This window comes from Podarcis liolepis (genome assembly GCF_965112155.1).
Source record: "Podarcis liolepis genome assembly, chromosome: 7".
NCBI lineage: Eukaryota > Metazoa > Chordata > Lepidosauria > Squamata > Lacertidae > Podarcis > Podarcis liolepis.
This window is the reverse complement of record NC_139561.1, coordinates 11,469,041-11,484,564: the sequence shown is the minus strand read 5'-3', so window position 1 is coordinate 11,484,564 and position 15,524 is coordinate 11,469,041. Positions and strand designations below refer to the sequence as shown.

The window sequence follows — 15,524 nt, the reverse complement described above, 5'->3', positions numbered from 1 at the left end:
TTTCATGGCCGTTAATTTGTTTTGAACTGTTTTTTTAGTATTGTTTTAAACTTGCCCTGAGACCTTAGGACATAGGGCGGATAATAAAATAATGATGATAATTCGTAATAGTAAAAAAAAAAGGGGGGGGAGTTCCCAGGCTGTCTAAGAATATGTGTCCGCTATCTGTTCTCCAACTCCTACTCCTCCTCTCATTACAGTGGTACCTCTGGTTATGAACCTAAATCGTTCCGGAGGTCCGTTCTTAACTGGAGGTACCACTTTAGCTAATGGGGCCGCCATGACGCCACCACTGTGCAATTTCTGTTCTCATCCTGAGGTAAAGTTCTTGACCCTATGTGCTACCTTTGGGTCAGCGGAGTCTGTAACCCGAAGTGTTTGTAACCCGAGGTGTTTGTAACCCGAGGTACCACTGTACCTCAAAACTTGGTAGTTTTCTGTCCTGTCGTAAATTAGTCCTGTCTCAGTCTCTTCTTGCAGCTATTGGAGAAAGGGGGGGGGCGATTCTTCCCACTCCCCCTCCTTTTCAGAAAGAGGCAGAGGAGAAGGGGGGGGGTCATTTCCCAACCCTCCTCCACAGACCAGTCCCAAACACATACCATATTTTTCCGTGTATAAGACGCCCCCTATTTTTGGGGTCTCTAAATTAAGTAAATGGGGGGAGATTGCCCAGAGTTGCTGAGCTTTTTGGGGGGGTTGCCAAAAATCACTCACCCGCCAGACCAACCACGACAATCGTGCGCATCATAAAACACACTAGTCGCCTGCCTGCTAACCAACAGCCACCGCCAATCACCGCAGCCCCGGCAAATCAACAGCAGCCCTTGCCACAGCCACCAACAAATTCACCGCTGACAATCTCCTGCTTGCGGCAGAAACCAATCCCCCGTCCAAACACTGCGCTATCCGTGTCTAAGAAAAGCCCCAATTTTTGACATTATTTTCTCAGGGGAAAAAACCTCATCTTATACACGGAAAAGTACGGTACGTTCTTAACTTTCGGGGTATGTGAGACGGGCCGGTTGTTGCAGGGAGAATCTTCCCCCAGCTGCAGAATCCAAACTCACATTCCCGGTCCTCTTTTAGGAACGGCCGTCCTTCGGAGCGCAAGGCCCCTAGAGCTGGAACAGTGGCACAGGATCACAGCCGAGCGGCTGAACAAAGACGGCACTCTGCAGGTGAACGATGAGCGGCCCGTCAAGAGGTCCTCACCAGGCAAAAGCCAGGGCCTGAACCTCCGCACTTCCATGTACCTGGGGGGCGTCGATGATTCCGTCAGGCTGCCGGCGGCTGCCAACGTCTCCAGCCACTTCTACGGGTGCATTGGGGAGGTGAGCAACTAGGGGGCGCGACGGCAGTAGGGAGAGAAGCTGCCTGTTCCCTTTCCCTGTTTTGTGGTGGACAGTCCACACTTCCTCCTTGGAAGAGAAGGGGGCAGGAGGAAGGGAAGGGGCTGGCCGGCAAGATCCATGCACTCTGACTGGAAGCTGAAGCTGTTTGCGTCTTCCCACCCCAGGTCTCGATCAACGGGAAGAAGGTGGACATTTCGTACAGCTTCCTGGAGAGCCGCAGCATCTCGCAGTGCTTTGACAGCTCCCCTTGCGACCGCAGGCCCTGCCTGCACGGTGGCAAGTGCTTGCTGACGGGCGAGTACGAGTTCCAGTGCCTGTGTCTGGACGGCTACAAAGGTGAGAGCGCCACAGAGGGATGCGAGAGGGTATGATGCCCAGTAAAAAGTCTCTTGCGGTTTTTCCAGAGTTTCCCCCACACATACCTTTTCCTCCATGCTTCCCAGCAAGAGGTCTACACTTTAAAGCTCCATTTTAGCCCTCTCTTTATTGCTCTGGAGCTTTCCCTGCGAAAACCTGCTCTTTAAAGCTGATTCGGAGCCAAGTGCAATCCATGAAAAAGCCAAATACAGTGGTACCTTGGTTCTCAAACACCTTGGTACTCGAGCAACTTGGAACCCAAACACTGCAAGCCCGGAAGTAAGTATTCAGGTTTGCGAACTTCTTTCAGTAGCTGACCGTGCTCCGTTTTGAGTGTTACGCATCCAATTTGAGTGCCGCGCTTCCATTTTGAGTGTTACGCTGAGGTCAGTCTGTTTTTGCTGTTTATTTTGCATTTTTGTTTTTGTGGTTCTTTTGTTTTGTTTTTGTGACTGTGTGGAACCCAGTCCAGCTACTGAATGATTGATTGTGTGACTGCAGTACATTGTTTATTGCTTTCATTTTATGGATCCATGGTCTCGTTAGATAGTAAAATTCATGTTAAATGGGTGTTTTTGGGGTTGTTTTTAAAAGTCTGGAACGGATGAAACCATTTTGCATTACTTTCTGTGGAAAAGTGCGCCATGATTTTGGAACGCTATGGTTTTGGAACGGATTTCCGGAACAGATTAAGTTTGAGAACGAAGGTAGCTGTTTGTTCCAGATCAGCTTTAAAGAGTGAGTTTTCACAGGGAAAGCTCTGGAGCAAAAAAGAAAGGAAAAAGGTGTTCAGACATGGAGCTTTAAAGTGAAGACCTGTTGCTTGAGTGGGGCTAAAGATAAGTGTGGGTAAGCCCTTAGTCTTGCGCATCATGCAAGTCCGCCCTCGCCCATCTCTACCTCTCCATGCTCTTTACAACAGTGTGTTTCTCTCGCTCTCTTCAGGGGAGCGCTGCGAGGTGTCTGAGGTCCAGTGCCAGCTCCAGCAGCCCTGCCTCAACGGGGGCATCTGCAAAGACACAGCGTGCGTCTGCCCTCCTGGCTTCCTGGGATTATACTGTGAACACGGTAAGTCTGAGGATGATGGCTGGCTAGAGCGTGGAGCTGCCTCCTCCGCCGCTGTCACCCCGGAAGAAAGTTGTCTTCTGCTGTGTAAAGCGAGTGCCTGTTTCTCTGCCACGCAGATGCATCGCAGCACCAGTCAAATGCCGAGTGGACTCCCGAGGGCAGCGGAGGAAATGGTACGTCTCAGGACCCCTTTTTGCGCCACCTGCTTCTGCTTCTTCTGGGGTGAAGATCCTGCTTTGCAGACAAAGTCCTGCCTGGGAGCTAAGGAGGATGTCTCTTGTAGTGAAGCCACTTCAGATAACCATGTCATCCGGGCAGAAGATGCTTTGATGATCCAAAGCCATTTGACACTTCCAGAAAACCAGTCAGCTTCTCTTTTTCCCTTTTTAAATTTGTTTATTTGGTTTTACAATCACATATCCAATGAATATATAACATAAAAACAAGATGCCAAGGAATCTCCTTTCCTTTGTGGGTCCTATTGATAGTCCTTTCCAGTGCTTTTTCCCCCGGGGGGATGCATACCCCTAGACATTTTGCGAATCTAAGTTTGGCCTCATTGAGGGGCAGCATTTCAATATGAGTAGGAAAACAAGAGTACCCCTATTTATTTATTTATTTATTTGGGGGGGGAGCACTGGTCCTTTCCTCCTGCATCTTTTATAAGATAATCCAAATATTTTACGTCTCCATTAAACTACACCATTAAACTGTGTTCTTCCAGTCCTGCTAACAGTTTTAACTGCTTACAATGGTTTTTAAGATAAATTATACATTTTCCCCATTCCTTGTTGAAATTTTGGTCTTCCCAGTTACTGATTCTTCTGGTCATTTTTGCCATTTCTGCAAACTTAATCTGCCATTCATCTCTGGTAGGGACTTTATCTTCTTTCTATCTCTGAGCCAATAACTTCCCGCAGTTCAGCTTCTCCCTCCCCTCCCTCCCATTGCCTCAGGCTGTGCTGGAGTCCCTAAGTAGGTGCTGAGACTAATTCTCCTTTTCCCCCATTTACCAGATGCCCCTGGACAGTACGGTGCCTATTTCCACGACGGCGGCTATGTGGCCCTGGGGCGCCACACTTTCCCCAGGAGGTGAGTTATCTCTGATGGCATTGCGGTGGACGCTTCCCCACGAACGGCGACCAGCCAGCCTCAAGTGGCAGTGGGAGAACACTGCCAAGCTCCATTTACGGTGGAGGGAACAGGCCAAGGCCAGTGCAGAAGGGAGTTCAGGGGAGGGACTTTTACCGTATGGGTTTACAGGTGAAACTCGGAAAATTAGAATATCATGGAAAAGTTCATTTCTTTCAATAATTCAACTTAAAAGGTGAAACTAATATATGAGATATGGACTTATGACATGCAAAGCAAGATATGTCAAGCCGTTATTTGTTATAATTGTGATGATCACGGCGTGCAGCTAATGAAAACCCTAAATTAACAATCTCAGAAAATTAGAATATTAAATGAAATCAGCAAAACAAGGACTGCAAATATACCAATATTGGACCTCGGAGAAGTAGAAGCATGCATATGTACTCAGTACTTGGTTTGGGCCCCTTTTGCATCAATGCGGTGTGGCATGGATGCTATCAGCCTGTGGCACTGCTGAGGTGTTATGGAAGACCAGGATGCTTCAATAGCAGCCTTCAGCTCTTCGGCATTGTCTCATGTCTCTCATCTGTCTCTTGGCAATGCCGGTTCAGGTCAGGCGAGTTTGCTGTCCAATCAAGCACAGTAATCCCATGGGCATTGAACCAGGTTTTGGTACTTTTGGCAGTGTGGGCAGGTGCCAAAGTCCTGCTGGAAAATGAAGTCAGCATCCCCATAAAGCTCGTCTGCTGAAGGAAGCATGAAGTGCTCCAAAATCTCCTGGTAGACGGCTATGTTGACCCTGGACTTAATGAAGCACAGTGGACCAACACCAGCTGATGACGTGGCTCCCCAAATCTCTTTTCTGATAAGAGCAGCTTTTGCATCTCATTTGGAAACCAAGGACCCGGGGTCTGGAGGGAGAATGGGGGGGCACACAATGCCAAATGATTGAAGTCCAGTGTGAAGTTTCCACAGTCTGTGTTGATTTGGGGAGCCGTGTCATAGCTGTGATCTGTTTCTGTGATACAGCGGCATATAATTATTTTTTTAAAATAAATGCATAAAAACATGCCGTATTGGCCTGAATATAAGCCGCACCTGAAAATAAGCCGCACCTTTAAAACTGGGGGGGGGGGGAATACCCAAATATAAGCTGCTCCCTTCCTCACTGCTCCTGGGTGTGTACTAGGCGGGGGGGGGCGCACTGCGTTGCCAGCAGCCTTCCCCTTTCCTCGCTCTCTCCCTTGGGGGAGAGGACGGGGTACCAAGTATGGGGCAGGCAACGCTTTGCCGTTTTCATGGTACTGTTTGCCCCACATTCCTGGCTGCACACTGTAAGATTGCACGTATAAACTGCACTTTAACTTTTCACGGTCGGAATTTGGGGGGGAAAGTGTGGCTTATATTCAGGCCAATACAGAGAAAACAGTAAAGACCTGATGAAGAGAGCACAGCAGAGGTTATATTTTCGGAGAATCCTCCGAAAAAACAATCTCTCAAAGGACCTGTTGATGGCATTTTACCATTGTACTGTGGAGAGTGTATTAACCTATGGTCTGTGTGTGTGGTTTGGGAGCTGCACAGCCAGGGGAAAAACAATGCTGTGCAGGGTTGTAAAGAATGCGGAGAGAATAATTGGCTGTACTCTTCCCACCTCGGATCAAATCTATGCTTCCAGGTGCATTAGAAAGCTGCAGAGATAGTGCAGGATAGTGCACACCCCAGAAATTATTTCTTTCAGCTTCTGCCTTCTGGAAGAAAGGTACTGGGTTATAAAGACTAGGACTAGCCGCCTGAGAAACAGTTTCTACCCAAAAGCGATTTTGGTTTTAAATGCAGTGTAAGGAGTCTCTATGGGAGTATATTGTATTTTAAAATGGTGTATCGGAGTTTATAGGGGGCTAACCAGGTTGTGATAGCTGGGATAGCAGGCTTGTTGGGTTTTGAATGTCTTATGTAGATTTTTCAATTTCGTTGTTCTGTATGGGACAATGGCAACAAAGATTATTGTATCGTATCGTAATAAGTGCCTTCAGCTTGATCAGTCCAGTGGCCCACCCAATCCAGCGTCCTGTGCTTGCGGGAGGGTTGCAGGCAGGGCACGAGTGCAACTCTACAGTTGCTGTTCGCCATCAGAGGTAGACTGCTCCTGGGCAAGGAGGTTCTGCTATTGCAACGGGTGTCCCTAAGGAGAGCTTTGGTGGATTGGACCGAACGGCCGTCTCATCCAGCGTTCTGTTCTCCCAGTGACCAACCAGATGGTTGCGGGGAAACTGGCTAGTGCAGCAGAGCTGTGCACAGTCTCTCATCGCTTGGTCTCTTTTTTCTCTCTTGGTTGCAGCCTCCCGGACTCACCAGAGACAATCGAGCTGGAAGTGCGCACCAACTCAGCAAATGGGCTTCTCCTCTGGCAGGGCGTGGTGAGTGGATGCGACAGAGCAGGGGTCCGTCAGCTCAGTGTGGCCTACGCTGGCCGGCTGTGGCCCCTCCAGGGTTTCAGAGATGCTATGGGGAAATTGAACCTGGGGCCTCTCTCTTCCTCTCCCAGAGGCTGGAGGTGGAAACAGGAGATGTAAAGCTTTGGGTGAGGGGTGGAGGGCGAGGGGGCAGTTGGATCCTGGCAAAACTGAGCAGGGGGATGAAAATGCCAGCAGCCCGTGACGCCAAAGTGTTGGTAAGGCCTCTTCACTGATCACAAGTAAATAAAGGGCCGTCTTTGTGCCAGGCCTCACAAGCCAGTGCCATCTTGATGATTGGCGCTGCAAAGATCAGCAGGAGTGTGGGGACAGCTTCTGCTTCACCTGGGACACGGGTGGCGCTGTGGTCTAAACCACTGAGCCTCTTGGGCTTGCCGATCGGAAGGTCGGCGGTTTAAATCCCCACGACGGGGTGAGCTCCGGTTGCTCAGTCCCTGCTCCTGCCAACCTAGCAGTTCAAAAGCACTTCAAAGTGCAAGTAGATAAATAGGTACCACTGCTGTGGGAGGGCAAACAGCGTTTCTGTGCGCTCTGGTTTCCGTCATGGTGTCCTGTTGCACCAGAAGCGGTTTAGTCATGCTGGCTGCATGACCCGGAACACTATCTGTGAACAAATGCCGGCTCCCTTGGCCTGAAAAGCAAGATGAGCGTCGCAACCCTATAGTTTCCTTTTACTGGACTTAACCATCCAGGGGTCTTTACCGTTTTTTTTATTTAAAAAATCTGCTTGATCTGCAACGTGGCAGAGAGAGAGGTTTGCAGCACTGAGGAAGGAAGGCTATCTTTTTAGTCTGGATGTCTATAACGGCAGTAGCCCGCCTACTAGACGGCAGTAGCCCGCCTGCTTTGACGGCATGCAAGTTGCTGCGAGACCCCGCAGGCTCCTCTGCTGTTGCCTGCGCATGATGTGCTTCTTTTGAGGAAGGCTGCTTTCTCCCAGCACCAGCATGTCTTATGCACACACCCTGCCCCGTTGCATGGATGCCGTTGCTGTTCACCTCTGCCATTTCCCCCCCCCCTTTCCAGGCATGCTGTGTTCAGCTGTCTGCTTTGCACCCCCCAGTGTGGCTTGTGCTCCTCTTTTTCTCTCTCTCTTCCCAGGCAACCAGGGAGGTGGGCCTTGAGACGCATGCTGCTAACGAGGTATTTACTGGCTTGGTTTTTGTGGCATGGCGAAGGGAAGGCCAAAAGGCACGGCTAGAGGGGGTCAGAGAGAAAGGAGCATGGGAGGCGGGGGCTGACTAACCCAAGTGCAGATGTGCTGGTTGAATGGAAGAATTTGTTGCTGCGATGCTGGACAGGCCTGCGAAAGCGCCAGGTAAAGCTCCACCACTGATCAGAATTAGCTTGGCAAAGGTAACAGGGAGACTTGCAGGAAAGTGATGTGGGAACTAGTCTTAAGAGGAGCTGCCTGCTCCAGAGCCTGCAGGCCATGCTCTCTGCTAACCTTTCTGTCTGACAAGCAATCATAGTATCACTGGGAGTGGCTGCCGAGACCACATAACACCGGTCTTGAAAGACCTACATTGGCTCTCAGTACGTTTCCGAGCACAGTTCAAAGTGCTGGTGTTGACCTTTACAGCCCTAAACGGCCTCAGCCCAGTATACCTGAAGGAGCGTCTCCACCCCCATCGTTCAGCCCGGACACTGAGGTCCAGCTCCGAGGGCCTTCTGGCGGTTCCCTCCCTGCGAGAAGTGAAGCTACAGGGAACCAGGCAGAGGGCCTTCTCGGTAGTGGCGCCCGCCCTGTGGAACGCCCTCCCACCAGATGTCAAAGAGAACAACAACTACCAGACTTTTAGAAGACATCTGAAGGCAGCCCTGTTTAGGGAAGCTTTTAATGTTTGATGTATTATAGTATTTTAATATTTTGTTGGGAGCTGCCCAGAGTGGCTGGGGAAACCCAGCCAGATGGACGGGGTATAAATATATTATTATTATTATTATTATTATTATTATTATTATTATTAGGCAATAGACTGGTGCCCATGGGGGCAGGAGCTCTTGGGGTCCCTTCCTACTTCACAATTCTATGAATCTGTGATTATAAGACACCTCCCTCGCTATGCAGCGCAGGGACTTCTTATCATCATCATCATAGAATTGTAGAGTTGTAAAGGATCCCAAAAGGTCATCCAACCTGACCCCCTAATCACAGGAATCTGACAGGAATCACAGCTCAAGAATCCCCGAAAGATGGCCATCCAACATCAGTTTAAAAACCTCTGATGAAGGAGAGTCCACCACGTACCAAAGGACTGTTCCACTGTTGAATTGCTCTTATTTACGCCTAACTAAAATCAATCATAAGCTAAAAACACCTGTCAACATTTTCACATGTCTGGATAAGCAATTGCCTTTTTAAAAATGCTTTTATCAGGCGCCAAATAGAGTACAGTGAAGGCACCCAACCGACGTCAGTAGGTTGGGGGTTGCAAAGTGTCGGTGCTGCCACACTCAAAGACGAATTTCTTGCAAAGTAAAATGTGGCCCCTGAGAAGCAGTACCAGTTCCTTAGCAGTCCATGGGTTTCTCTCCCTCTATGGCATGACCCCCCACTGATGCCTAGGGGTGCCCTCTCCTAAGGAAAGGAGAAGGTGAGTAACAACGTTTGGTTTCTGTCACAGGAGGAAGGAGAGAGCGCCAAAGCGAAGGACTTCATCAGCCTCGGGCTCAAGGACGGGCACCTGGTGTTCAGGTGAGGGAAGGCCGCGTAAGAGCTCACGCTATTGGCCGCTCTGCGTTGGGGCTCCGGAGTGGCCAGTGTGGTGTAGTGGTTAAGAGCGGTGGACTCGTAATCTGGGGAACCGGGTTCGCGTCTCCGCTCCTCCACATGCAGCTGCTGGGTGACCTTGGGCTAGTCGCACTTCTCTGAAGTCTCTCAGCCCCACTCACCTCACAGAGTGTTTGTTGTGGGGGAGGAAGGGAAAGGAGAATGTTAGGTGCTTTGAGACTCCTGAAGGGGAGTGATAAAGCGGGATATCAAATCCAGACTCTTCTTCTTCTTCTTTGACACTGGCCATGTGTTTCCTTCAGTTACCAGCTAGGAAGCGGAGAAGTGAACATCCTGTCTGAAGACCCAGTTGATGATGGAGAATGGCATAGAGTGACAGCCATCCGGTGAGACACGTGTAGAGAGATGTGGCTTGGGACACCCCTAGTTTGACAAGCCCAAGTGTTAGGGGGTGGAGAAAGGCATAGGCCCTGTTCCCGGAACAAGGCGGGTTGAGGAGCAATTTGTGTGCTTCTAGGGCTGGGGATGCTGTCCCAGCCCTTGAAGCTGACCCAGAAACTCCAGTGGGTACAGAATGTCGCGGCGAGGCTCCTTGCCACGGGATCACATTCATCCAGTGCTTTAGCAACTGCACTGGCTCCCGGTGGAGTACTGGGTCAGGTTTAAGGTGCTGGTTTTAACCTTTAAAGCCCTACATGGCCTAGGACCCACATACCTATGGGACCGTCTCTCCTGGTATGCCCCGCAGAGGACCTTAAGGTCCACAAATGACCACACTTTGGAGGTCCCAAGTCGCAAGGTGGTTAGATTGGTCTCACCTAGGGCCAGGGCCTTTTCAGTACTGGCCCCGACTTGGTGGAACACTCAGTCACAAGAGACCAGGGCCCTGCGGGACTTGACATCTTTCTGCAGGGCCTGCAAGACAGAGCTGTTCTGCTTGGCCTTTGGTTTGGACTCAGTCTGACCCTTATGTTTTCCCTCCCCTTACGGTTTTGATCCATGGGCTACTTTTAAAATGAGGCTGCATTTTAAATTGCATTTTAACCTGTATTTTAAATTGTCTCCCCCCCCCCCCATTATGTTTTTATTGTAATTTTACTGGTGTTAGCCACCCTGAGCCCAGCTCTGGCCGGGGAGGGCAGGGTATAAATAAAAGTTGTTGTTGTTATTATCATCATCATCATCATCATCCACGTGAGGATTCCCCTGTGGAATATCCTTGGACCACATTTCCAGTTCTGTTCCCATGGACAGACGACAAGCACTTCCTTACCCATGCTCATCCTCTCCAATCTAACCAACCTCACTCAAAAACACCTTCGTCCTTCTGACACACTCTCCCATTCCTCCTCCAGGGAAGGGAAAAGAGGCTTCCTTCAAGTCGACGGCGAGGAGATGGTCGCTGGGGAATCTCCTGGCAAGAACGTCATGGTGAACACCAAAGGTCGAATCTATATAGGTAAGCGCCTTCATCTCAACAAAACTAGGAACACTTTCAGGGCACTGTGGGTGTATGGGCTCATGAGGGATTCACGCTTCCCCTTTTCATTTAGTTTTCAGCAGTCCTCATCAACCGAGTAGGTTTTTTTCTTCTTCTGTTATGTTTCACTTGGGGGTACAGCCATGAGGTGGGAACAGGCCAGAGAATCATAGAATTGTAGAGTTGGAAGGGACCACACTGAACATCTAGTCCAGCGGTTCTCAACCTGTGGGTCCCCACATGTTGTTGGACTACAACTCCCATCATCCCTGAGCTCTGGCCTTGCTAGCTAGGGGTGATGGGAGTTGTAGTTCAACAACATCTGGGGACCCACAGGTCGAGAAAGGCTGATCTAGTCCAACCCCATTCAATGCAGGACCCTTTTGCCTCAATGTAGGATTCAAACTCGTGACTCTCATGCTCTACTGAGTGGTGATGGCCGCGGCAGCAGCTTCTGGCAAGATCTTGCCAAGATCTCAGAAGATCTTGCTGGAACCCACTGTCGGCACCACCACTTTGCAGGTGCTGCCGCAGAACCCAGGTCAGGGCGCCAGCAGCGCAGAAGCACCTTCCCACTTCGCCTAAGGCAACAGAACAGGATGTGCCATCCATGCCAGGAGGGCATCGCTTTTCATGTTTCCTTTCAATGTTGACTGCCACACTGGTTGCTGCCTGACTCCTAGAGCCTTTCCATGCAAATGGTGTAAAATTCACAGGTGCCGCATGACAACTTTGCGGCATCAGCCCTCCTAAATTTGGGAAGGCTGTTCAAAGGACCCTCATCCTCAAAGTTTTACACTTCAGTCTGGACTGCGTCAATATCTTGTCACTTTCAGAGCACTCTCAGGGCCACCCATGCCTACAGGATGTACCCGGGTGGACATTATCGATTTGCTAAGCAATGCTTCTTCAGGAACGCCTCCTACAAATGGTTTATTGAATATTTATAGATAAATCGTAAACAGATAAGAACATTGGCAGGATTATTGTAATAACCTGCAGTTTCATAAGAGTATATATTTAAAGAAGATAAATAAATGTGCAAATTAAGTTACCGTATTGGCCCAAATATAAGCCGCACCCAAATATAAACCACACCTTTAAAATTCAAGGAGGAGAAAGAAAAAAAGACAATACCCAAATATAGGCCACTCCCTTAAAATTCGGCAGGCACTCACGCCTGTTCCGTTTTACCATATGTCTGTTTCAGCAGTGTTATCGTAAAAGCCAATTTTTGTAAGGTCGCGAATTTAAGCCGCACTTTAACTTTTTCATGGTCAGAATTGGGGGGGGGGGGGAGTGAGGCTTATATTCAGGCCAATATAGTAATTTGGATATGCAGAAGATATTAAAAATAAATTTAAGGAACTGCAGAAGTCAAGTTTTGAAATGCTAAAATGATTGCAAGATCAGTGAAATATATGGAAAGTATTAAAAAAAACATTTTAAAAAAGAACACCTACAAAAAACCCCCAGGAGAAACACAACAAAAGGGTTTTAATGTATTTCCCTAATCGTGTTTCTACATTTTCCCTTAAGAAAACATAGAAAGCAGCTTGCATGAATTTCATTTTAAAAACGTGGTCCACATGGCAGCGACAGTAGCAAGTGACTTCTGGGCCCGGGCTGTGGACGAATGGATAGCAATAGGAGAACCTTGAAAAGTCTACACGCCTCTCTGAAGGATGCTGTGCAATTGAATCCCACAGCCCAAATGAGGCGGCATCGGTGATGATGCTGGAAATCAAAATGTTGGGATGGAGGCTGTGGTCTCTGCCAGCCTCCCGAATCCTCCCAGTGACTTGAGGAGGAGAAAGAGGACAACAGCCTCTCCCCTTCAGGGAACACACTTGCTGACGGACGGCTCTTCCTTTCCCCCTGCGCAGGCGGAGCACCTGACATCCAAACCCTGACCGCGGGAAAGTACATCTCCGGGATCACGGGCTGCATCAAGAACGTGGTGCTGATCAACGACCGGCCCGGCCAGCAGCCTCAGCAGCCCATTGACCTGCACCATCACTCGGAAGCCGGCCTCAACATCCAGGAGTGCTCCTCATAGGCCGGGCTTGCCTCTTAACCACACTCTCCGCTGTTTTATTTTTTTGTCATCAGGCCAATTGAGAGACATCTATTGTTATTATTATTATTATTATTTTATTATTATTATGAATTTTTTTAAAAAAGAGAAACACACACACACACTCACAAATGGTGCTTTGCTGCTACCAAAAGAAAATGGGGGTGGGGTGGGGAGACGTGGGAGGGAGTTGGTTTAAGGGTGTTTTTTTGTGTGGAAGTGACAGACCGATGGGAGCCACGCAGGGCCTGTCGTCGTCCCACCACCTTCCCCAGCCCTCACGTGGAAGGACAGAGAGAGAGGGGGCACGGTGGACACTTAAAGGACTGGAGAGCAGCATTCGTGAAAGGTGCTTGGACAGTGCCGTGCCCGAGGTTTTCCAGGGATGAGCATCTCAGACAGGACCCTGAAGAGGCTGCTCTGAGGCCGAGGGGTGGGCAACGGGGTGACCGCGTGACTTCTCTTGCTTCTGCTGCTGGGCTGGGCTGGGCCAGGCAGGTTGTGACCAAAGATACTGTCCTGTCTTGCCCTTCCCCTCCTGTCTTGCTTGTGGGTGGGCGTGGGGTGGGTGGGTCTCTGTATCGTGGTGCCCCACGCCCAACGCCATAGCAGCATCCTGCACTCCAGCCAGGGCAGGGTTCGCAGGAGCACCGTGGAGGGAGGGAGGTCGTTTGCCCTCGCCCTCCAGCATGCGCCAAGCTTTTCAACTTGGACAAGTTTGAGCTTCCTGCGTTTTGTCGCGGTGCCCCACGTGGCACTGCCCGCCTGGCACAATTGAGTTTGCTCCCGCCCCTCACTCATCCTGGCTAGGCTGTGGTCAGTGTTATTTTTCTAGAAAAAGAGGTGCTGGAACTCACCATGAATGCCTCGCTGGTTCTCTTTTAGTGGCAATGGCGCCCGCCCGAGAAGTGCTGGAACGAGTTCCAGCCAGGAACGGCTGCGGCGCCTCAGAGCATCCTCTCCACCCGGTCCTCAGTGACACATGCAAAGCCATACGGAGTTCCCCAGTGCTCTGGCTGGCATGGAAAGCAGCCGAGAGCCCAACACCAAAAAGCGGGCAATGGTTCCCATGCCTTAAGCGCCGCAGGGCAGAAATGGGATTTGCCCCTCCCAAGCCATCAGTGCCTTATTAGTCTGTGTGGGGTCTCCCATAGATCCACACCTTGTTTTGCAGGGTACAGTCCCCCAGAGCTGCAGACACCCCGGGGCCTGGCAGGGCCAGGTAAGGAGCTGTTGCAGCCTCATCTTCTGTCTGGGAAGCAGGCAGGTAGGTCTCTCATCAGCATTTCAGAGGACCCTTTCCGTGGGCAGGGGTGGGGACAAGAGTGTTGCGACGTGTGCAGGAGAGCTGCGATGGGCACCCCACACAGCAGCTCCTGCCAGACTCCCAGTGCCACAAGCACTGGAGGGCAGGAGTTTCCCGTCCAGCGTTCCCAGGAGGGCGGTAAGATGCTTTGCGGGGGGATGAGAGGCAGAAGGAGCCCATTGCAGCTGGGGAAAGGGGTTTCGACTGCTGCCTTCTCCTCTCAGCCCCGAGACACTGAAGAGGGCAGACTTTGGAGCTGATCTTCAGCTAACTATACTGCCTTTCCTTCCCTCTTCAAACAGCCCTGGGTGTTGCCCCTGCAGACAGTGCTGGTGCCAAGCAGGCACTAGGGGGCTTATCTTTTGAGCTTGGGCCTCACAGGATTGTGCTCCAGCCAGCCTCCCACATTCCCTTAATGGTGTGGCTGGCTCTGGCTTGCCCCATGTGAGCCTTTGCCACCAGTGTTCACTCTGCCTTTCCCGCTTCCTTCCAGAACCAGAATTATACTGCCTGGGAGGCACCATGATGCTTGTGTCACTCCAGAACCTGTTCCTGCCTTTTGCTTCCCCTGCCTGCCGCCCCCATTTGTTCTTTTTCTTTCTTTCTTTCTTAAATAAATGGTGCTGAACCCCAAAGTCCGTGTGTCAAGTCTGTGGCTCCCTGTCTTAGCTGAGGTGGTGTGCATGCCGCACATTTAAAGCACACATGCGCACACAAATCTTGGGAACTAGCTTGTTAAGGGTGCTGGGGACTAGCTCTGGGAGAGGCAAGCAACAGTTCTTGGGATTCTTTGTGGGGCAGTTGTGTGCTTTAATGGGTGGCGCTGTGGGCAAAATCACTGAGCCTCTTGGGCTTGACAATCAGAAGGTCAGCGGTTCAAATCCCCGCAACAGGGTGAGCTCCCATTGCTCTGTCCCAGCTCCTCCCAACCTAGCAGTTCGAAAGCACGCCAGTGCAAGTAGATAAATAGGTACCGCTGCGGCAGGAAAATAAAACGGCATTTCTGTGCACTCTGGTTTCTGTCACGGTATCCCATTGCACCAGAAGCGGTTTAGTCATGCTGCCCACATGACCTGGAAAGCTGTCTGTGGACAAACGCCGGCTTCCTTGCCGCAACCCCAAAGTTGCCTTTGACTGGACTTAATCATCCAGGGGTCTTTTACCTTTTGCCTTGGACAGCATTGCAACAGCTTGACCAATGGGAATTGAAAACAACACAGGAGGGCAGAGACATTCCATACTGGTCTCTGGGTTGATTTTGTACATACCAAGTGTGGTAGATCAGCTGCATGGCCCAAAAGAAGTAAAAAAAATCCCCTCCATTTCAGTAATTTCCCCAGTGTTTTCTGCCTTTCCTTATGACTATGCTGGGAACAGATGAAGAACAGTCCTATGTTTTAAAACAGTGGGTTTCAACCGGTGTGCCATGGCACCCTGGGGTGCCTTGAATGATGGTCAGGGGTGCCAGGGCAACACTGGCCTCTGTCCCTCTTCCCTTCCTCCTCTAATGCCCTCTTGTGTCTCTGCCTCCCAAAGGCTTGTGCGGCTGTTTATTGCAGCAGTCCTGGCTATAAGCTC

At 50.3% G+C, this 15,524-nt stretch overlaps 1 protein-coding gene across 20 annotated transcripts in view; it reads left to right on the top strand.

The window, feature by feature from the left end:
- HSPG2 (heparan sulfate proteoglycan 2) overlaps positions 1–14,581 on the top strand; it is a 210,720-nt gene extending 196,139 nt beyond the window's left edge. For 15 of the 20 annotated variants that reach the window (XM_083514543.1, XM_083514541.1, XM_083514558.1 and 12 more), the window contains 11 exons: positions 1,087–1,331; positions 1,517–1,688; positions 2,655–2,777; positions 2,894–2,950; positions 3,794–3,869; positions 6,214–6,292; positions 7,451–7,492; positions 8,977–9,047; positions 9,386–9,469; positions 10,439–10,542; positions 12,450–14,581. In XM_083514543.1, the coding sequence (XP_083370669.1) occupies positions 1,087–1,331; positions 1,517–1,688; positions 2,655–2,777; positions 2,894–2,950; positions 3,794–3,869; positions 6,214–6,292; positions 7,451–7,492; positions 8,977–9,047; positions 9,386–9,469; positions 10,439–10,542; positions 12,450–12,622 (1,226 nt within the window). In that variant the 3' untranslated portion in view covers positions 12,623–14,581. The remainder of the gene's footprint in view (positions 1–1,086; positions 1,332–1,516; positions 1,689–2,654; positions 2,778–2,893; positions 2,951–3,793; positions 3,870–6,213; positions 6,293–7,450; positions 7,493–8,976; positions 9,048–9,385; positions 9,470–10,438; positions 10,543–12,449) is intronic. The other 5 variants (XM_083514549.1, XM_083514556.1, XM_083514552.1 and 2 more) reach the window with 1 other exon arrangement.
- The last annotated feature ends 943 nt before the right edge of the window (positions 14,582–15,524 follow it).